General features: G+C 38.7%; 2 protein-coding genes and 2 long non-coding RNA genes across 24 annotated transcripts; 1 reads left to right on the top strand and 3 right to left on the bottom strand.

Annotated features, from left to right (window-relative positions):
- Window positions 1–97: 97 nt before the first annotated feature.
- On the top strand, window positions 98–6,028 carry LOC116933875 (2-oxoglutarate and iron-dependent oxygenase JMJD4-like). Of its 4 annotated transcripts, none has more exons than XM_045171687.1 (9): window positions 98–269; window positions 334–482; window positions 535–680; window positions 747–996; window positions 1,070–3,658; window positions 4,560–4,641; window positions 4,696–4,879; window positions 5,182–5,243; window positions 5,322–6,028. In XM_045171687.1, the coding sequence occupies exons 1-5, from the start codon at window positions 98–100 to the stop codon at window positions 1,421–1,423; spliced, it is 1,071 nt and encodes a 356-aa protein (XP_045027622.1). In that variant the 3' UTR covers window positions 1,424–3,658; window positions 4,560–4,641; window positions 4,696–4,879; window positions 5,182–5,243; window positions 5,322–6,028. The 4 variants fall into 4 exon arrangements, with proteins under 4 accessions (XP_045027622.1, XP_045027621.1, XP_045027620.1 ...); XM_045171686.1 differs by having other exon boundaries at window positions 5,040–5,243; XM_045171685.1 differs by having other exon boundaries at window positions 4,696–5,243.
- LOC116920324 lies at window positions 1,440–2,767 on the bottom strand. Its single transcript, XM_032926538.2, has 5 exons — window positions 2,625–2,767; window positions 2,375–2,557; window positions 2,110–2,304; window positions 1,787–2,030; window positions 1,440–1,708 (listed from the first exon to the last, which is right to left on the bottom strand). Exons 1-5 carry the CDS (start codon window positions 2,680–2,682, stop codon window positions 1,498–1,500), a joined length of 891 nt encoding a protein of 296 aa, XP_032782429.2. The 5' UTR covers window positions 2,683–2,767; the 3' UTR covers window positions 1,440–1,497.
- Window positions 5,964–18,329, bottom strand: LOC116933876. Of its 16 annotated transcripts, XR_006644693.1 has the most exons (10): window positions 12,488–12,645; window positions 11,451–12,412; window positions 11,259–11,385; window positions 10,994–11,137; window positions 8,976–10,912; window positions 8,496–8,836; window positions 7,698–8,346; window positions 7,579–7,623; window positions 7,457–7,521; window positions 7,108–7,346 (listed from the first exon to the last, which is right to left on the bottom strand). It is a non-coding gene; the product is annotated as an uncharacterized LOC116933876 (long non-coding RNA). The 16 variants fall into 16 exon arrangements; XR_006644687.1 differs by having other exon boundaries at window positions 7,457–7,623; XR_006644694.1 differs by lacking the exon at window positions 7,698–8,346.
- Window positions 18,330–21,274: 2,945 nt separating this feature from the next.
- Window positions 21,275–23,113, bottom strand: LOC116935311. Of its 3 annotated transcripts, none has more exons than XR_006644702.1 (6): window positions 22,960–23,113; window positions 22,740–22,886; window positions 22,588–22,671; window positions 22,406–22,510; window positions 22,132–22,311; window positions 21,275–22,056 (listed from the first exon to the last, which is right to left on the bottom strand). It is a non-coding gene; the product is annotated as an uncharacterized LOC116935311 (long non-coding RNA). The 3 variants fall into 3 exon arrangements; XR_006644701.1 differs by having other exon boundaries at window positions 21,275–22,090; window positions 22,160–22,311; XR_006644700.1 differs by having other exon boundaries at window positions 21,275–22,311.
- Between the last annotated feature and the right edge of the window lie 45 nt (window positions 23,114–23,158).

Raw genomic sequence — 23,158 nt, 5'->3', positions numbered from 1 at the left:
AATGTTTGTCGAAATTTTTACAAATGTATGGCACCGTAGCAAAGAGAAAACAAAAACATAGGTTTCAATATGAAGTTGGTCGGTCGTAACAAAGCAAATGGAGGTAGATGTGATTAATAATGAAGTTTGTTATTCCGAATTCTACAATAAGTATCTTATCATGAATAGACCATGTTTGCTTTCAAAGACACATACTGAATCGTGGCTCAGTAGAAAACTTTGGGCTGAAAATGAATTACCCAGCTGGGAGAACCTCTTGGACAGTTATGGTACAGATTGCATTACTGAATTTGTTAATGTTTTTTAAAATTGTTATTTGGATTTGTCAACCAGGTGAATCGGAAGTTCCTGTAGCTAACTGTGGTGAGTCATACTTTGATTCTCATCCAAAGTCAAACTGGACTCTTAAGGATTTTGTCACATACATGAGGGAATACAAAGAAAAAGGATATCCATCAACAATGCCATGCTTATACTTAAAAGTAAAACACCATTTATTGTTAATTTTCTGAATTTAATAAGGGTTTCTGAAAGGACTGGCATTTGTTCAAACATTTTCCGGGCTCAACATCTATGTATGAAACCCCGATTTATTTTGCCATTGACTGGCTGAATGAATACTGGATTCAAGGCAATCAAGATGATTACAGATTTGTTTACATTGGCCCAAAAGGAAGTTGGTAAGTCCATATCTCATGTTCAGAGTTTTACAAAATACAAGTTTTTTTTTTACGTTGTTTGCTTAGGACTCCTCTGCATGCAGATGTTTACGGTTCATTTAGCTGGTCAGCAAATGTTGTGGGGAAAAAAAGATGGATTTTTCTTCCACCTGGTGAGGAAGTGATACTAAAGTCGTTATTGGGAATCACTTCTCTTCCTCGTGATTTAGAACAAATCGATATTTCAGCGATCGGTGTCACATACTATGACATCGTACAAAGTGCTGGAGAGGTTGTTTTCGTCCCGTCAGGTTGGCATCATCAAGTGTGGAACCTGGTAGAGACCTCGTTAAAAAGCCTCATTAGTTCTTTGCCAATGAAAATCACTCAAATATATTTCTACGGTGTAGGAGGATACTATCTCCATCAATCACAACTGGTTTAATGGAGCCAATGCAAGCCACATTCATAAAGGACTGCTGAATGCTTCCATTGAGATAGAAGAAGAGGTATCCGGCTATGGGACAAATCTCGATGAGGAACAACTTGAAGTTTTTCTTAATAGTCATTACGGAATGAATTTCCGGCAATTCCGACAACTTTTACAAATGGTCGTTGCAAGGAGAAATTCGGGATTTCTTAAGATTCACTCCTTGAAAAATTGCCTTTTATGTTCTGGTGATGGATGGTGTAACCAACAACGTCATCAAAACATGGACCGCCAAGTGGCACTTGAGCTTCTAAAGTCGTTGAGCAAAAAATGAACTGGTGTGATTAGTATCTCGTAGAAAATGAATTTATTACGAAAAGTAGGCAGTACAAAAATTAATGCCCATGTTTAAGCAGATGGATTCTTCAAAAATCCAATTCTACGTAAATAACGCACGATAAACGGAACACATCCTAGGGTGACGCTGATTCGAATGGGCACCAATAGCTTGTGAACAGCATATGCTACGAGAAAAGTGGACGCTCCTGACGCCAATCTTGTATTTAACATTTCACTAGACACGCCCATCCTGGAAATCATGCCAGGTACGTCTAGTCCGCTATAAGAAAATAACAAAAAAGGCATTAAATTAAAACAATCGATCAAATACACTGTAATTAAAATTCATGCAAATGACCTGGCTACCGCTGCATAACAGATGCTTAGTGATGTAACTGATATCAAGACGTGGAACACTATGACAGTTGCGCCATAATCTTTAACAGCTCGCTTCAGTTTAGTTTTAGTTGACTCAGGTGCCTTAGCATCGCTATAATATCTCACCGAGCTCTGGTTAGGTATCCATGCATTGTGCAAACCATGCTGCAAATACCAACAGTTACCTCTAATTTTCATGATTCCTTCTTGCACACTCTGATTACCTAGTTTGGAGGAAAACAATTTCGGTTTATGAATTACCAAATTTTTGTTTTATTTTATTATTTCAAAAAATTCAATTACTTCCAGGGTGGAGAGTCTCCTGCAAGTCACTGGAAGTAAACTTAATTTGTTGATTGATGCAGTTTTCTGGCAGATTTATTCGAGGAGAATTTTCTTTTTCGATACTCGGATAAAATGGTTGGGGCACATTAGTCTGTGTCACAGCATTCAAGCTAATGGAACCAAGGCATTCGTAGTTCTCTAGTTGTTGTGCTCCTACGTTTTAGGTAGGCAGTGATTTAAAACCACAATGAAGGTGAAACAAGCCTGCATTTAAGTATAGTACCTTGACTTGATTGATCACTCATAAAGGAACCCCCAAACATGGAAGATGTCTGACTTTGAACAACCCCAAAACTGATATCCTTATGTCTGTTAGCTGAGAATCCAACCCGATCTTGGGCATCCAACTCTTCCATGTTAGAAGGTAATCCCGATTGATGTTTTGCACCAAAGTGAAATTGAATTCCTACACAGAAAGAGTTTGAGTGATGTAATAGTGTGTGCTTCCTTGACATCTTAGTTATAAAACTCACCCTGAACTGGATGATTTTTACATACTAGAAGGCGGCTGACACTCCTAACAAGTAACATGTTTGTGTAGTGACAAATCAACTAGAGATTCTGCTCATAAGTGTTTTGGGTACTGTGACAGTAACCTCAGTTTCCTTGCTTTATATACTGCGCACGTTTATGGTCTATTTATAGTGTCTAATAACAGCTGCCAAAGAAATGTTTCGAAAAGACTGGTCAAGTTGGCCGTCGATTTTGTTTTCGACGCAACTTAAAAACTCCCGTCTCCTGTTGCTAGCAAAGAAAAAACGCCGAGCTTCAGCTTTGAAGAAAGTTTATGTAACACATCGTATGCAAAAAAAAAAAAAAAATTTTACAGTTCTCTTTATTTTACCCGGGATGAAAACGAAATCCAACACCATGATGATAAGATAAAAACATTACAGACGAAAGTTCTTGTTGCCAAATATTGTAATTAACCGATGAAATTTGTAAATTTTAATGGCTATTGGCTATTTGTAAACTTCTTTTCTCTGAAACTTAAATTGCTTAACAAAACGTCTTGTGACATTCGCTGTACACGTGATTTTTCTGTTCTTAGATATTTAGATTACTATAACTGCATGTATGACGTATGACAGACTGCCGAAGCAGGGTTATTTTGGAACGTAGCCACTAGCCAAGTAGCCAGTAGCCACTCACTTGGCCCAGTGAAATGTTTTGATTTTGAAACCAAGTTCAAGTTCAATTGAGAAATTTTTCAAATTTTTATTGCAGTTCCTTTTCTGCTTCATATTTTGCTATTATTTTCTTATTGATCGCACAACCCTATATGGCAACCGGTTTTATCTCAATTTACTTGTTTTCCGTTCCGTTGTTTCCGTTTTAATTTTTTTAAGGCAGCCGAAATGACGAAAATAAAAGCGACAACAGTGCCGTTCGCGGTGAAAAATAAAGCTTACACTCGCCGCCAGTCGGCCATTAAACAGAACTCAAAATAAGGCCCTGCACCTATCAATTAAATTCTTTTCGATGCTGACTGTCGTGTTCACAGGTGGTAAGTATTCAATTAGTTAATACAGACTAAGAGGGAAAGAAAAAGGGAAAGGGGGGGAGGGAAAGGGAAAAAAAAAGGTTCCCCTCCCCCTTTTGGGGGGGGCTCCAAAAAAAAAAAAAAAAAAAAAAAATTTTTTTCCCCCCCCCCCCCCCCCCTCCTCCCCCCCCAAAATAATTTTTTAAAAAAAAAAAAAAAAAAAAAAAAAATTTTTTTAAAAAAAAAAAAAAAAAAAAAAAAAAAAAATAAAAAAAAAAAAAAATAATTTTTTTTAAAAAAAAAAAAAAAAAAAAAAAAAAAAAAAAAAACCCCCTTTCTTTTTTTTCCCCCCCCCTTTTCTTTTTTCCCCCCCCTTTCCCCTAAAAAAAAAAAAAAAAAAAAAAAAAAAAAAAAAAAAAAAAAAAAAAAAAAAAAAAAAAAAAAAAAAAAAAAAAAAAAAAAAAAAAAAAAAAAAAAAAAAAAAAAAAAAAAAAAAAAAAAAAAAAAAAAAAAAAAAAAAAAAAAAAAAAAAAAAAAAAAAAAAAAAAAAAAAAAAAAAAAAAAAAAAAAAAAAAAAAAAAATTTAAAAAAAAAAAAAAAAAAAAAAAAAAAAAAAAAAAAAAAAAATAAATATTTAAAAAATAGTAGTCTAATTTAAGTTTTTTAAAGTTCCTTCTGTTGGGTGGTTGCTCGTTATATCTGCTGTTGTATTGTCTTCCTTGTCCATGTTGTAAACATTCTGTTTTGGTTTACTTATTTTGGTGAGTTCGACAAGATGTGATATTTTCAAGACGTGATTTTTGTGTTATCTAAGCTTAATCTTAATCATGTGCTATGTGACCATTTATCCATTGCTCTGGTATGAATTTAAAAATTTCTTTTCACCATCACGCATTTGAAAATATTAATAATTTTTGAAAAGCAGGATGAATGTTGATAACACATGCATGGCGGTGGCTTGTCCTGATCATTAGATTGTTGTAGCCTGTGGTGGTTGGCTTATGTTGGTGAGTTTGAATAGATGCGATATTTTCAAGGTTTGATTAATTTGTTTTATTTAGGGTTGGTCCTAAAGTTGTGCATGCATTTGCATGTGCAATGTGACCAGTTATTTATTGTGATGGTTGAGAATTTTCCTTTCTACATATCCCAATTAATAGTTTTAAAGGCTGGCTTACTATATAACTTGGTTTTGACAAAGTCCATTGGAGTGGTGTCTTGACCATGTTGTTGCATTCTGTGGTGGTGAGTGAAATTTTCAAGGTGTTATTTAAACTTTTGTTCATAGGTTTAATCCTGAAGTTAATTCAATTGTCATGTGTTACACAACAAGTTATTTATTCTGGGATAAATTGAGAAATCTCTTTTCTATGTATCATGTTTGATGCTTTAAATATCTTGACAGGCCTGATTACTGTAGAAAACTTGGTTGAAACTTAGATACAAACGATGTACGGGTCTGGCTTGTCCTCCTAATTATTCGATCGATCCTGATATGCATGGAAATTTCTTTTCTGCATATTGTTAAAATTAATAACTTTTGATAGGTGGGTAACAGGTTTGTATTTGGGTAGAGCAAATGCTGCTGAATTCTCCTCCTGACCATGTGGTGAGTTTGTTTATAAGATAATAGGTACTTAATAATAAACATTATGGAAATTAATTGCTTGTTATTGAATTGTGGCAGTTTTCTATCGAGTTTTATTCGTGAGTGGAATTCTCTATTCGCTGGTATTGGTGCTGTTCTGGCGATTGAAGTATCCACGAAGCAACCGAGGAATTTTACCGTTAAACTTGGAAACAGTTTCGTTCAAAAAATGTTATGAAAGATGTTAAATTGTGGGATATCAATGTTTGAAAAGGATAAAATTGTCTATTTTATTCATCATATGCCCTAGCTGAAGAGGCTGAAAATTGTCAAACTTCCGGTGACGAAATCTATCCCAATTGAAGTTGAAAATGCGCCAAAAATTTTCCTTTTTTTTTTTTCTTAAACGTTTTTGTATTTTTATAAATTTAACAGTGCATCCATGTTATTTTATGTGTCACTGTTTCACCTTAACTTGTGATACGTTCGTGGATTGCTAGGATTACTGTGTTAATTAGAGAAAACTTAAGAATGATTTCCGTTACAATGGACATAGAATTTCTTTCAATCTCAATGTTTTCATCAGTGCAATGTGGGGTTTTTCTCGTACATGAATTTGTGTTAACATGGCGATTTGGAAATTTGTTCATAACAATTGACCATTTTCTTTCTACCCTTTCCTTGTTGCTACCATTAGTATGCTTGGTTGGTTAACTGAAAAAGTATTTTCGTTTACACTTGTTCATTATAACGTGTTTATTAAATGTCTATTGAAATGATAATAAAGCAAATTATTTCAAATTTAACTACCATATTTTATACATGACTATCGTACACATAATTATATCGTAACAATCGATTTTGCTTACGGCAAAAATTTCCGGTAAAATTTTTTTTTTTCGCAAAAATTCCGGTAAATTTTTTTTTCCCAAAAATTTTCCGGTAAATTTTTTTTCCCAAAAATTTTTTTGTGGGAATTTTTTTTTTCGCAAAATTTTTTTTTGTGGGAATTTTTTTTTTTTCCTCCACGATTTTTCGGCTTAAATACCAATTTAAGTAAAATTAGCAAAAATATTACCATGTTGGCTAGGTGGGAATCGATCACTAGCCCTTTGACTTGCCTTGCCAATGCTCTACCACTGAGCTATTACTCACATACTATATAAGTATTTTTCTGCAGCATAACACAAAATCCATCTAGAACCTGAAAGTGTTGTGAAGAAGTCGACTTGTGGATTCACGGACCATTCATGGCACAACGGATGGGCGATGGCCTAGGAACTTGACAGTGTATCTCCCAGATCATTGTCCTAGTACGGCGCTCCAAGTGGCCGCGTGGTGGGGAACCCCATTCAGCTGCCCTGGGAGCTTGACGGTGTAACTTCCAAATCCCTGCCCAACTAGCCGCATGGTGGTGTGGGGAACACGGATAAGCTGCCATGGGTACTCAACGATGTAACGCTAGAATCTCTGCCAGGTACCCCACACCAAGTGGCCATGAGGTGTGTGGGAAGGCTCAGCAGCTCTAGCGGAGTTCACCCCATGCCTACCAGGTATTTGAGATAATTATACATTGGAAATTGACAACATAATGTTTTTCAACGCACAATTTTATCACGTTATAACTTGACTCGTACGTGAGTCGAACCCTGATCTCTAACATACAATGCCAAATCTCAACCATTGAGCTATAAATCACAAATATTAACAAACAATGTCTCTTGGTGATCGAGAGAAATCCCGCCAACAATTAGAATGAAAAACGTTTCACCATACTTTGATGTAATAATATTACACATGGAAACTCGGAAAAGTAATGGAAAATTATTTCAAGTATGACGATGATATATATTTCGTTTTAACCGCTAATGGAGATAAAAACATCTGCAATTTACATTATTTATTCGAAACGCAACTACATCACATCAACTCTTTGGATATCACATTATAACTTGACTCATATGAGAATCGAACCCACTTGTTTGAGCACAATGTCGAAGCTTAACCATTGAGCTATAATTCACGTGCTTTCGATGAATAACTTGTAGCAAACGGTATCATCAACGCCGACTACCAGCATCCAGTCGTCTCTTGATCAATTTTCAACCGAATACAAGTGAGTACCTAAATTACCAAATAATTAATTATTTATCAACCAGCTATTCGACTTACATCTAAGAGTCGGGAAATCATTGATATAATCAACTTTAAATATGTAGAATAACTTAACTTACGACTGATGCGATTGTATAGGTGGTATAATTGGATACACAATGGGCCGGCATTATTGACGTGCATTCTACTAAGATTGTGCAATATATTTTTTTACATTAGCAAGAATTCTTATCAGCTTTACGTTCAATTAGCTCGCTTGTCCTATCCTCGTGTTCTTGTTGCTGCTCTAGACCAATTTAGAAATACTTCAAATGACATAGGAAGATCGACGTTACAGAAACAAAGAGGGCATTTACTCACTTTGCGTTCACTATTAAGTTTTAAATATGGATGCTACGGACCAAACGATCAAGTTTTATTTTAAGTATAGTACTAAGATCAGCTGAAAATAGATGGCGTTGTCCAGTTGATAGCAAAACGAAAACAAAACTAACGAACTGTTGGGACATTCAATGAAAACAAAACATAAACAACATCCCATTTCGATTGAACGAAACGAACGCAAAAACGATTGAAACCCAATGAAAATTCACCAAAATATTTAAAAATTACATTAATTTGTTATGAGGAAATCACTATAGCCCATGGTAAACAAATATCATTCAGTCGCACGTTTGTTCAGTACTAAGCCCACGCCAGCCTTGGTTTGTCTTAATTAAAACTCGGTACACTAAACGAACACATCTGAGAGAAAAGAATTTATCTGCTCTCGATTCACAAGAAATCAACAAACTGAAAAAACAAAACAAAAAAACAACAGATGTAAATTTTGAGCTTGTTGCAACAGTTGTTAAGATCAAGGAAAACGACGTGACAATGGCCTCCCACTCAAGTGCGATCACAGCATAACTGGCTTGACAATAGACGAAAGTACTGAAAGACGGAAACGGTAGTTGCCAATGGCGGACCCAGTGCATTTTTAAAAACTACTCTTTAGTTGATTTTCCCTCTTCAAAAAATGAAAGGAAAAAATTAAACGATTGCAATAGCAAATCTCACAGCCAAAAGACTGAGGGTTGTCTAGGTTGCAAATGTTTCTCTAAACTCACAGTGCAATTACATATGCAAACGAAAGAGAAGAAATGTCTAACAACTCACCTGGAAGTGAAATAGAGAATTTGTTTTATTTTAACACAGCCATCGACAGACGTTTGGTTTATAACAGGTGATAAGTTCGTAGCTTTTGCACTCCCGCCATCAATACCACGGAATGGCAATCAGCTGATCGTTTTGTCATTTCGTTTTGTTTTTCTCTCACTAGTTAATAAGAAAGAACGTGGTGTACTGGGTGAAGAAGCATTAAGCTAGTCTACAGTTTGTTCAGTACCAATCCATCCACACGATCCACACGAAAGCTGATAAGACACATGACTGTTACAACGAGACAGAAATCTAGCACTTGCAGAGCACTTGTCGACCTGATAACTCACTCTGTACGCCTTATCCAAGATATAAAAGAAATACGAGTAAATACAGAATTTAAGCGACATGTAAACAAAGAATCGTCATGACCATGAAAACGCCTCGAGTCGTTCAACATAACCACGCTGAATGATCATTTCTTTCTGCTGTCCTTACCCAGTGTTTCCACTTCCTGGTCTGTCAGCGTTGCCGAACACTTCAGAAAAACTTCAGATGGTTCTGTCAGAGCTAGGGCTGTGGCCCGGGTCATGAAAACCCGGGTCAGATCCCGGGTCAAGGAAAAAAAAAACCGATAAAAGGCAACCCTTTAAGGAATTTTTTTTTCGGGACGGGTTTCGGTATGGTTCAAGGGGTTTTCGGGCTAACCCGAGATGTGGCGCCATCTAGTAGTAAGACAGAGAAGGTTTTAACTCTTACGCTAAGTTACGAGTCAACAAAGCCGAATAGCTTAAAAACATAGCAATCTACAGTAACGGTCAGGAATCGGGGTATCTCTCTGCGTACTTGGGAACTTAGGTCCTCCCACCAAGTCACCAACCCACAGGCGCCTCGGGACGTTTGTCTCAATATAGTGCTGCGACTGGTGACCAATTTTCAAAACAATTTTTCCACTTTCCACAATTTCTACACAAGTTTTACACAATTCTATGCCAAACAAAATCACATATAGTTTTGAACTGCTGGAGACTATGCTAAAATGCTATGCTTTCCTACTTCAAGTTGTAGCTCATTGTAAAAAAATTTAAAGATATTGTGGATAGTGGAAAAAATCGTTTTGAAAATTGGCCACCATTCGCAGAAAACGTCCAAATGTACCTAAATCCTGTCAATCAGGCGATGTTGCTGGCAAAAAAAGAAGTTATCCAAATATAAACGTTGTAATGGTTGAGTCTGATGACGAGACTGAAAAGAAGAGAAGAAAAGTGCATTTGACCCGATAATTACGCGGGACATGACCCGACCCGGGTTGTTTTTTCTGACCCACGGGTCAAGCTGGACGGGACATTTTTTTTTGCCTCGTCGACCCGGTTCAAAACCCTTTAAGGAAAAAAACCCGTTAATTTTAACCACATAAGAAAAATCCCGTCCCATTTGGTCCGGGCCACAGCCCTAGTCAGAGCTAGGGATCGGCCCCGACCATAATCGGGGCACATTTTGCCAATCGTGTTTCGAAATTCGGGGCGGGGCGTTCGAGTGAAAATTTGTGAACACCGATCTCAATCGGGGATGCAACTCCGATTGCAATCAATCGATCGACGTAAAAACATAATCGATCGAGTCGAAATCGATCATTATGATGAAAATTGGGGAGTTCGCCCCGGTTGCCCGATAAAAACCCGACCCAAATTCGTAGTTTCAATTCAGGCGCCAATTTTGCAAATGTTGTCGGGGCAAGCAGGTTTACCCTGATTTTAGCCCTGCCCCGCCCCGGCTGACGAAATGTCAACCCGATCTAGACCCGATTGCCTTTTCCCGGGGCGGGGCGGTTATGGCTGATCGGGGCCCCACCACGGGAAGATGCAATCGGGGCTGAATCGGGGTGCCACTTCGACAGCCGGGGCGGGGCAAAAATTGGAGTTAACCCGCTTACCCTAACGCCACTTGCAAAAATGACGCCTGAATCAAACTATGAATTTTGGTCGGGTTTTTATCGGGGTGAGCGGAGCGAACTCCCTGATTTTCATCATACTAATCGATTTCGACTCGATCGATTGCAATCGGGGTTACATCCCCGATTACGCACCCTGATTTAGATCAGAGCTCAAAAATTTTCACCCCGAGCGCCCCTCCATTGGCAAAATTTCACCCGATTAGGGTCGGGGACGATCCCAACATGGAACCCATGACTCTGGTTCTGTCATTTACTTTGAAGCCAGAGGGCGCAACTAAATTTTTCTATTAAGCGGCACTAATCGCATTTTGCTAGTTAACGCTAGATGGCGTTGCGAATTTGGATATCCCCCTTCTGCCCCCTCATTCATTCAAATACACAAAAAAAGAAACAAAAATAAAACTTTAGGAGTGAAACACTCTTCAATGTGGACACTGGTCCGTACATTTATGACACGCCAACAGTGATGCCATATTCATTCCTTGTCGACCATAATCAAAAGAAATTAATAAACTTGATTCAAATGTAATTTATTTATATTTCGTTAGGTAAAATGCCTTACCTCTAACGGTAGAGTACTTTCTACTTTGGAAAAAAATTTTCGATGAAAGGAGAAGCGTCGTCCATTATCGCGCCATGAAACCCTCTGAAACCGAGCTCGGCACTTGTTTTTGTTTGTCGTTGACTACTCTGTTGATGACGTGACCTAGAATGGTGACACAAAAAAAAAACTTCAATACAATAATTATTACGGCATATATTCAGTTTTTGCAGATTGAGATTACGTAAAAGAACGGGCATTTGAGATTAGAATTTAGGATACCTACCCACATGATTTGATTTCGAAATAATCCTTTAGTTTTTTACTGTTTTAATACCTCCACGGATTGGTCGGAAATTTCACCGATGGAAATCCACCATCGACATCGAAGTTAAAGCCACAATTTTAATAATCTAAAAAAGAAAAGTTGTTCTTAGAAAATTTAAGGAAAAATCGAGATAAAACATTAAGCTGTTACCTGATAAATGCGAGCTTCTCCACGACAACAGATGCATAAAAATATAAATGGAAATCAAAATAATTCAATGAAAAATGTAGTATTATCTGTTGGATAGACTAGAGATAAACTGATTTGAAGGTAATGGATTAGAAATACTTAATGCCAACAGCTGTTTCAATATTTAAGGGCAAAGTTCCCTTAGCTTACTTGCTATCTACACACATACATTTACTACATGAAAAAAAAAAAACGAATCTGATAACCTGATAATTAACACTACTCTCAATAATCAGTGGTTGAGGTCAATTATCTCCTTCAAATGTTTGCAGCCGTTCTCTTTTTTGAAAAGATTGATCACAGCTGATGTATTGAAAAATGCCTTGGACTGGGGGGGAACTCAACAACCTCTACTTATTGGTTCTACCTATAGACCAAAACCAATGACAGGGTTCCGCAGATTCAAATAAGTGCACTAAAAAGATGAGCTCTGATAGGAGTCCTTATAAAACTAACACCGTACAGGCTTTCAAATCGGTATTTGCATCATTGACTACGACACTGTAATAATTGGTTGAAATTGAAAATCAATTTTAAGGTTTTTACGGTACTTCCTCCACAAAATACTCAGTCTTTACATTGGTAAACTCTTGCAAAAGGACAATCTCAGTTAAAGCATGAGCAAAAATGTAGTCTTCACAAATATGCTCTGGTATTTTCCTGTACAAGCCAAAATAATTTTTGTTTAAGCTTTAACTTTATGCAAACTTGACTTTACCCAGATGTTTTCTTCCAAGTAGAAAGGGTGATACTCAAATCATGTATCTAATAAGAAAAATAATGCAAATGGTAAAATAGTTTTACCAGCGATGGATTCATCTCTATCTAGCACGACTATGGAATTCCATGTCCTGGAATCTACGATTCGTCTTCTTGGCTGTCATTTTCACGTTACTCCTGTCTATTTTCATTGCGTACGATTCCTACATTTCGTCAGTTTATTATCTTTCATAGGTAGAATTTAATGTAAGCAAAATCAGAATTTTTCATATAGTTACCACATTTCTATTATATAGATGAGTCCTCGAGTAAACATCCACAACAGCGTCCTCTCCAGGTGCTGACATGAACAACGGCAAATTTTGGGGCACTCGCTAGGGGCGCTGACTACCCGGATAAATCAGAACATTCCCTCCAAAACGTTGTTTTCCAAATGACTGTTTTCCGCGCCGTTTTCTTCTGGATTAAAAATAAAAAAATTTACTACAAAAAAAGAAAATAAATAAACCCGAATCAAATCCTCTTTGTATTACACACCTTATTATACATTAATACACATTAATTGGCCATCTTAGACAGTTTGCGCAGCTTATGCTGCTCTTATTTTAAGTATCTGCTATTTTCCATTTTTATTCATCTGATTCGGACCAACAGAGAAGACGCGCATGAGTAAAAGAAAACAGTTCGTGGTATTTTGCGTATCCAGAATACCTACTGAAGCAAAAGGCGTCTTCTCTGTTGGTCCAAATCAGATGAAGACATTTACCACCCGACAGCGCATTCCTCCGAATTTTACACCGAAATCACTCAGGCTGAAATGGACAACCGTCGCGCCGCACGTTCGACCTAGAACGACGTTTTGACGTCGTTCGACACGGAACACCCAGGGCGAGAAGATTTTTGCTTGTTACAGGAATTTTCCCATAGTTAAGCTTCCCTTCTCGACTACGTCGAGGATCAACTAAACGAAGAGTGATGAAAATTTTTCTTGAGTGAACTTTTGAAAAATACCCTTTTTTATTCAAATCTGAATAGTCTTTTTCCTTTCTTCAGCTTAATAACACATTAAACTTCTTGCGTCTCTATCTCCTCCCTGGCGCGGTCTCCGGGAGGAGGGTTGTCGTACCGCTCATGTGCTGTGGCTAAGCGTACACTGAGCGTATACAATTTGTATGCAAGGGCAATTATCCCTAAGGCCAGAAGGAATACTGCAGTCACCAATTCGTAAGGGTAACGTATAGAAGACGTTTTTTTTCTGTTTTTGAGTTGCCATGATGAGATTGTGAATTTGTTCTCCTGTCATTTCCGTTGAAAGGCTGGCTTGGGCATTGCGATGTAACAGTTGACTGATGATGTCTATTAACGATGTGTTTTTTCGCGAAAGTTCCACGAAGGTATGTTTCTTGCTCGCAGTAGTGTTGACATCTCTAGAAAAAATTTTAACTGTCGGTAGGACAACTGCTTGTAATTTTGGTGCCATTATGTTGCCTTCCATACTAGCTGGGAAAACTCACTCTTCTATACGAGCAGTGCATCCCAAAGGTATTTCATACATTCATATACGCGGTAATGTTGCTGTTCTTAGTGGTGGCTGCTCACCACCAGATGGACACGAAAACACAATTTCATGTGGCTTTGCTGCTGAATAAATCCATTGGTTGGCTCCCATGTAAACGACTTCAGGGCCGCACCATTCCGTAACTTTCTTTTTGCATTGTTTGTTAATTCTTGGTGTATCACTCAGGAACACAGCTATTGCGCAGGATTTTCGAGGAGTTCTTTTACTGATGCCGGCGTGGAACTTGCAGAGAGGACGTTCTTTCTTGCTGCAGCCTTAAACATAATCTTTGGAAAATTCGAAAACAGTTTCGAGGTCTGTGGACACAGCAAGGTAATCTGGTAAATTTCCGAACAAGACGCCATTAGTTCCATTATCTGTTGCTCCTGGCAGGTTGATAATCTGGAGGAGCTTGTACTGCTGGGCGTGGTCAAAAATAGGAACATGTATGAAGAGGCGAAATCAATTTTCCATGGCTGCAACTGAGAAGGAAGACTCTCGGTAAGCGACCCAAAGTTCGTCGCTTGAAATAGACTATCCTCTTGGTGAGTGACCATTGATTGTTTTAATGACTTTAGAAAATTCTTCGAGTTCTTTTGCTATTCCCACCTTTTATCATGTTGTTCCACTTTCTATGCTTTTTGTAGTACAGTCGGGTCGCCTGTCTTAAAGAAGGGGGGCATGTCGCGGGGGGACAATAACAGATGTGCTTATCTCTTCCTAGAGACGCTACAGCCGACGCTGTAGTTTCGAATGTTAAAACTTGTTACGTCATCGCGCATTACTCTTTTAATAAGTAGAAATTCCAGGATAGAATAAGAAAGTACATTAGAGTCGGGTAACCTTAGGGAACCGGTGTATTTCCAAGGCTAGAAAACATCCACAATTTTTTTCCTCATCATGGTTCTTCTTTCGCTAGACGCGTAACTAGTTAGTAAAAGTACAATTCATTTGTTGTGTATTCCCTTTTTTCTGGGATTTAATACATCCTTTAAAGTCAAGTGTGACAATATAGAATTATTATTTGGAACAGAAAATGGCAGCGCCGATGGACTAGGTTAATGACTCGGACGGAGACTTTATGGCCTTTACTGTAGAAGGGTATGTTACAAACCCTTCCTAGTTCAAAATTCGTCATATTTGTCAACTCATCATTCCGACGAAGAGAAAAGAATTGTTTGTGCTGTCCCATTTCTTCTCACAATTCCAACACTGTTTTACATATTTGGAATCGTTATAAGAAGTGATTAACTTCTGCAGAACACGTGAGTTAACTAGGAAAAATGTTAATTGAGATGGAGTCTTTTGTATTCTGATTGTATAAAAACCTTTCCTCGACGAAAAGTGGATTGTCTGTGTTAAGAATCGAGATCTCTGACAACAGAGAAACGATGTCTTCGACTTTCTAAAAAGTCACCCCTCTGGCGCCCCAAGCAATACGGGGAGTTGACCGTTGCGGGAAAAAGCCCCCTTGTTCTCGAACAAAGAAGAAGGTCAAGTTGACTGTTGGAAGGGACGCTACCACGACCCACGCCAACCAAGGAAAAAATGCTTTTACAAGACCTAATAAATAGGACTAGATTTAGCTTGCCCCTTCAGTCTTCTGTTAGCATTCTCGCTAGTTATTCCTGCCTGTCTCGGCCTGTCCCAGCCCTACTGTGCCCAAAATACAACATGCGGTAAAGTCCAACAAAGATTCTTTATTTACATTAAATTCTTGTGATAGTTTGCACGCTCCACGCGCGTGTAAACTATTACATCTGTTTACTCATTGCAAAGAAAATGAGTGAAATCACTTTTTAGTGTCACATTACTACTGTAAAGAATCGAGATCTCTGACAACAGAGAAACGATGTCTTTCGACTTTCTAAAAAATCACCCCTCTGGCGCCCCAAGCAATACGGGGAGTTGACCGTTGCGGAAAAAGCCCCATTGTTCTCGAACAAAGAAGAATGTCAAGTTGACCGTTGGAAAGGACGCTACCACGACCCCACGCCAACCAAGGAAAAAATGCTTCCTCAAGACCTAATAAATAGAACTAGATTAAGCTTGCCCCTTCAGTCTTCTGTTAACTTTCTCGCCAGTTGTGCCGATCTGTCCCGACCTGTTCCAGCCTTCCAAATACAATGCGGTAAAGCCAAAGATTCTTATTACTTTAAATTCATGTGATAGTTTGCACGCTCCACGCGCGTGTAAACCATTACACTACCGACAATTCCACCACTGTTTTACATATTTCAAACCGTTCCTCGAGCGAATCGCTTTCGCCATATTGTAAGGACTCTTAACTTAAACTAAAAAACTTTAAATTAAAATTTGTTCTTTTAAATTTGTATGCCGCCTTCCCTTCACTTGACATTGTCTCCCCCGCTATCTCTTTTATGGTTTTATTGCCTCCTTCCGCTTGACCGAGGTGTCAATGTCTTCACCTTATTGTCGCACTTGACTTTAAAGGGATGTATTGTAACTCAAAACAAGTGAAATACATGCGAGAAAAAGAATAACACTCTTTTACTTACTAGCTACGGTTCTAGCGAAATAAGAACTAATGAGGGAGAGAAAATAGTGGGTTTTATACTAGCTTTGAAAATACGCCCCCTCCCTAAGGTTACATAAACTTAGCGTACTTTCTTAATCTATTTTTAAAATTTCTGCTTAATAAAGAGTAATGCCCGATGAAATTACAACAAATTTCCATTTTCGTAATTACAGCGTCTCTAGGAAGAGATAAGCATTTCTGCTATTGTCCCTCCGTGACAGGTCCCCCTTCTTTAAGACAGGCGACCCGACTGTACTACGAATAGCATAAAAAGGGAAATAACACGATAAAACATGGGAAATTGGAAACGGCATTAGAACTCGAAGATTTTTTCTAGAGTAATAAAGAGATAGCTGAAACGGGGTTATAGCGCAAAATGAAACAAAGCCATAACGAAAATCATAAGTAAACATTGATATCAAATTATCGGCAAAAAGGAATGACAATAGAATGAAAGTAAGATGACTATTCCAGATTGCAAATTCAGTGTTCTTTCAGCTTCCACGGTAGAATGTTTACCTATTCCAACGTTTTAGAGAATCTTCGTGCGTTTGAGTGCGCGTTAGTGCGGTTTGTTGACGCAACATTCAACAACCAGCAGAGCCGCTACAGCCGGTTGTGCTCCAGCGACCGAGTGTTTTTCTTTTCAGTGCTTTTAGAAGTTTATCAGACTGATACTCGCCTAACTTTTTCACCATCCGTGAGCACCGTTTGGTTTGGAGACTATTACTTCAGGTAAGAAAAATTTTCCTTTTTTACGATTTTCTTAATTTCTTTTAATTAAACTTTTCTTTTTTCCTTTTGTTTAAGTAAATATTCCGGTTATGCCAAATACCGCGAACTGTTTTCACTGACTCACTCGCGTCTTCTCTGGTGGTTGGAGTCAGATGAAGACATTTTTTACCCGACTCTGCACTCTTCAGAATTTTACACGGAGATAACACAGGCTGAGATGGACAACCGACTCGCCGCGCGTTCAACGTGGAACGACGTTTTAGCGTCGTTCGATATGGAAAACCCCGGGCAAGAAGATTTTCGTCTATTACGGGATTTCTCGCATAGTTTAACTTCTCTCCTCGACTACGTCGAGGATCAATTAAACGAAGAATAATGTAACTTCTTCTTTGGCGAATTTTGAAAAAAATACACTCCTTTTTTTATAAATCTTGAATGGTCTTTTTCTTTTCTTCCACTAGTAGCTCGTTACACATCTTGTGTTTGTACCTCATCCCTCCCGCGGTCTCCGGGTGGAGGGTTGTCGTACTGTTCATGTACGGCTAGTCGTACAGTAAGGGTGTACTGCTTGTAGGCTAGGGCGATTATCCCTAGGGTGAGCAGTAAAATTGCCATTACCAATTCGTAAGGGTAACGTATGGAATATGCTTCTTTCTGTTTTCTAGTTTCAGCGATGAGATTATGAATAGTAGTTTAATAGTTTAAAAATCGGAATATAGTTTAATGACTCGGACGGAGACTTTATGGCCTTTACTGTAGAAGGGTATGTTACAAACCCTTCCTAGTTCAAAATTCGTCATATTTGTCAACTCATCATTCCGACGAAGAGAAAAGAATTGTTTGTGCTGTCCCATTTCTTCTCACAATTCCAACACTGTTTTACATATTTGGAATCGTTATAAGAAGTGGTTAACTTCTGCAGAACACGTGAGTTAACTAGGAAAAATGTTAATTGAGATGGAGTCTTTTGTATTCCGATTGTATAAAAACCTTTCCTCGACGAAAAGTGGATTGTCTGTTTATTCATTGCAAAGAAAATGAGTGAAATCACTTTTTTTTGTCACATTACTACCGACAATTCCACCACTGTTTTACATATTTCAAACCGTTCCTCGAGCGAATCGCTTTCGCCATATTTTAAGGACTCTTAACTTAAACTAAAACACTTTAAATTAAAAGTTGTTCTTTCAAATTTGTATGCCGCCTTCCCTTCACTTGACCTTGTCTCCCCCGCTATCTCTTTTATGGTTTTATTGCCTCCTTCCGCTTGACCGAGGTGTCAATGTCTTACTTATCTTGACCCTGTTTTTTTTTTCACCAGTTATTCTTTCTTGAACTGGTGGCTTGCTTTTTATATTTTTATTACCCATGCCATCTTTAGCGTTCCTAGGTTGAGATGTGGTATAAAACCCACATATCTTTCGCCCCCTGAGTTAGTTCCCTTTTAGCAATCGTGAGTAGTAGTTGACCATAGTGTGCAGTGTCTTAACTTACTGTGTGTAGTGCTGAGGAGAGAAAGAGAAATAAACAGTTCGGTACCTTACTTGCACCACTATATTACACACACCGTCACCTCTTCACTGCCAGTCCGGCCGAGCCTTCAGTCCCAACCACGCGGCTTCCGCCCATCACTAACCAGACGTTGACATGGAGACACTCATCGTAAGTAACCTTACATCTATCATTTCTAGCTTTCCCAACCATTGATCACTTCATACCCGAGCAGCCGACGTGACTGGCTGACGGGTCCTAACACCCGTAACTCGTACACCATCCACAACAGGCTGCCAGAATGCTCCCTCAGAACTGTACTAACCTAGGTGTGTGCTCTATTCCTTCTGCGTAAGCAATTAAGTCAGTCACGTCAGACGTGGCTGACCAATTATTGCAATAGTTAGTTAAAGTCCAGTGTGACAATATGGCAAAATGTTACGCATTGAAATGAAACCCATTTTTCTCCAATGTATAATAACGTTCCATCGAATAATAGTGGATTCTTTGTTTACTCATCGTGAAAAAAACAAGTGAAATTGCTTTTATTGTCCCATTTCTACCAACAATTCCACCACTGTTTTACATATTTCAAACCGTTCCTTAAGCGAATCGCTTTCGCCATATAACATAAGGAATCATAAAATAATATTGAAAAACAATAAAAACATTGTTCCTGATGACCTTCAGACTCATCAGTGGAATCTATTGCAATAAATCCTTTTCCAACAAAATACTTTGTTACAAGTAATTCGTCTTGTAAGTATGGCCATGCAAAATCTATACTTTTGCATGTAAACAGGATCAAATACACGTATATTCACAGATTAAGATGTCCATAGCTTTTCGCTTTACCATAATCGTCCTTATTAATAACATTTCACCTTTTCTTGGCAAGCTCAGGTAGCTTGTTTTAGAACACCAGTTGGTAGATCACTGGAAATAGCCGTATGAAAAATTTCGTTCTCTTCTGAGTGAGCTCAAAATAATGAGTTTATTCACGTAATAACAAATGGGTAATAAGAATTGATTTTGTACGATCTTGCCCACCCTATATTCTTTTATTTTAAACCCATCCCGAAACCCGGAAGCGTAAATAACATTTTGAATGCTTCTATGGTAACGATTTTAAGATGTAAAATTTAGCTGAACGACCAACAAGGTCTAGATGTTGTTGTGAAATGATTCAAAACAAAAAACGAAATGATTCAAAACACGATAAAACAATAAATATTCAGTCACTTCCCTCAGAGATAACAAGCTTTCTTCTATTTTTCTAGTTTATACTTTTCCTTTCTTTTGTTCTCTGTTTGAAATGGCTGGCCCCGCTGATGGCGACTTTGTCCATGACCTGAATGCTCAGACTGCTCAGCTCCACAACGTCCCAGGCACCCTGGTTACCTTGGGGATCGCCGATGTAGCTGCTTTCTACACTTCCTGCATCAGAGATGATCCCATCTTGTCTCGACTCGTCATTCGAAATTCGACCTTCGGCGGTCTCAAGGCTAACATGGCGTCTCCGTCTCTCCCTGTGCAGGTCTACTTGATCACGTTCGGTCGCTACCTGCGTGCTCAAGTTGCGGACATCAACCACTCTCATGTCCTAGCTGCTACTATGGGCGAGATGATGGGTCCTCACGTGGACGATGCGGTTCATTACGATATGAACACCTCGAATGATCGCATCATGCAAGCTGTGAGAACCCTCTTAGGCAGCGCTAGGCTCCCGGAGGTATGTGCTCACAATGCTGCTGCTTACGCTGGGTTCCTGAATGACAACGCGGCGACTCCTTGGATTCAACATGCCCCTGCTGCTTGGCCTGATGCGGATGGCATTGCAGCTTTGGGACCGAATGGATTGGCAGTTCTTTTGTACTACTTGTCTACCGTGGCAGGAGACTTCTCGCAAAACTTATCTCTGCTAGTCATTCTGAACTCCCATGTTGCTTTCCTGAAGCAAGGCAACGTGACTCCTGCCTTCATGAAGAAGATCACTGACGGCGTCATGACAGATCTGGGGGTCGGGCTCGCACTAGATGCTAACGCCATGAAAGTCTTCCATCGTAGATATTGCAGCAATATCACTGAGAACAATGCTCCGACTCTCATCGCTCATTGGGATCGAATGGTTCCTGAAGTGGCCATGCGTTTGCGTCTTACCATAGAGCAAGCTGCAGGATCAGGGCTTACGGCTTTCATCTCTATCGGTAGAGCCATCAGAGCGTTCCCCGATTTTGGTTGGGACCGGATCAACAAGGTCTTGCGAGATGATGTGGTGGCTTTCGGCCTTGCTGTGACCGCTGTGAACGGCAATCTGTATTATGGTTATCGTCGTGACTTAGGCCCGGCAAAGTCTACGAACTTCAAGAATCTAGCTTGGGTTGCAAAGGAGCTCTTGATTAAAGCCCGAGGTGAGACCGGGTTGGCGAAGTATAAAGGTTGGGTGAGGTCTCCAAAGTCTCAAGGAACGTTGGTTGACATGATCACGGACTACATCAATCAGCGAGATGATGAGGTGGATCCAGGAGACCAGGACAACATCGATCAGACTCAAGCTCTCGTCACTAGCGTGGGCAACGCTGCTAACATGGATATCTTCGAGTTATAATATTCTCATTCCTTATGTTTTCTCGTCTCAAATTCTGAACTTCGATCTTACGTGGCCTTTCCAATTTTCTCGTCTTATCCCACTTCTGACACCAAATGTTGTGAAATGATTCACAAAACGGACAATGGGTCAGAAACGGTTTCACACTTGTATTACAAGATACAACACGACAGGATACGAGATCACGCTCTAGTACCTAAACACAACCGTCCCGCGCGATCTTACACACGGCTCTGCTCTCCGTTGGCGCCCAACGTGGGGCTTGCGCAATCAGTGCCCTCTATCACTCGTTTACAACAATGTGTTCATGAAATTTTTTGCCGCAAGACATTTTGTCCTATCTTGATGAGACCAGCTTGCGCTGCATTAACACTACAACATGTCATTTCTGGTAGAATTGATAAATTACGAAAAAATTTCGTCTTAGCCGCAAGACATTTTGTCTTATCTTGATGAGACCAGCCATTGCCGTTGGGTTCAAATAACTTGATTTTCAAAGTTAGAAAAAGCACCCTGTTTGGAAACGTTTGTAGCCCATCTTTATGAGCAAATGTGGAACAAAAACGCCCCATTAAAAAAATTCACGATTACAAATTTCAATGAATTTCCAATCGATTATACTTCATCTCGAAGGGAAAACAATTCCATGTATCTTGTTGTATATCACCAGTAGTTGATAGGTTGGAAGAGCATATACGAGTCCATCCAACCTATTTACTGCTGTTATTACAATAAGATATCATAATTGAAAATGGTAGACTTTAAGTTCTGGTGTTCGTTGGTAAGACTACCTCGTCCAATCTCTAACTGCAGACTGACTGAGAAACTGTGAACGGCCACAGTTTTAAAGGGGTAGAGCAAGGTCACCAACACGAGCCAGCGAAGGTCGAAGATATCTCTTAAGCTGTAGCATGTACTGCAAGGTTGGCATGAGAGGGGATAGGAGTGACCTTTGGGAACCAAATAGTCATTACACCCATGTGATACTTACTTTTACCATTAAGAAAAACATGCGTTACAGAAAATGCCAGTATCAAGAAGCGACGTCACGATGTCTCTTAGGAAATTAGCTGGCATCAACCGCTAGGGATACAATCATATGGGGAATATCTAGTTAAATGAAGCAAATGCAATGCTTATGGGTATGGCATTTTGTTCTTGCCCTCACATCCTGCAACAAACCCCCCAAAAATTGTGTTTTAAAGGCTGTTGAAAGCTGGTAATGACTTGTTAAAATTAATAATTTACAAAAGTCATCCTTTAACCTTTTAAGAAAACTCATGTCCTCCATGCTTTTGCTTGTTCTTGTCATTGGTTTCATAGAAGCCAACCTGAGTCAGCTTTGCAGGCTTTAGAATGCAGGAGAATCACTTATCAGGGTAATAGAAACCCATGAATGACAGAAAAACAATAAATATTAATGTAGATAAAACATGGAGTTTCATACCACTGAATGTGAAAGCAGTAACTTGGACACTGGCATCAAATCCTATCTTATAAGTTTTTTTATACAACTTTGGCATCTCTTCACCTGTCATCAGCAAAAAGACTAATAAGTATTAGCGAACAGATAACATTTTTACTACAGAAGATACTTACTCCGTAAAATCTCCACTTACATTTCAAATAGAAGTTTCTACACTGGAATTTTTTGTTTTACTGTTCTGAATTTCTGTATTATTATTGAAATGGCTCTAGACTTCCGTTAATAGACGCAAACAGTGCCAAAGATATGCAAACTTGCCCCTAAATAAAGCAAATTGATGTATGAATCAGAACGAGGGCTTCTGTGTTTTACATCTTAAATTTTACCACATACCGTCTATAAAATTTTTCCTTTTTAAAACTACCGATTTTTCTGTTAAAGGCATTTAGATGTAGTCATTGTAAAGTGATGTGTGATGACAAAGAAAAAATTTAAGCAGACGATTTTTGTAGAGTTTTTCTGACGAAGTTGTGGACGTTGCCATTATTAAATTTTGTTTAAATGTTGCGAAATCCTCCTCGGTCTGGCAACA

This window comes from Daphnia magna, linkage group LG4, assembly GCF_020631705.1.
Source record: "Daphnia magna isolate NIES linkage group LG4, ASM2063170v1.1, whole genome shotgun sequence".
Taxonomy (NCBI): Eukaryota; Metazoa; Arthropoda; class Branchiopoda; order Diplostraca; family Daphniidae; genus Daphnia; species Daphnia magna.
The sequence above is the reverse complement of the archived record's forward strand: the minus strand, read 5'-3'. Positions and strand labels throughout refer to the sequence as shown.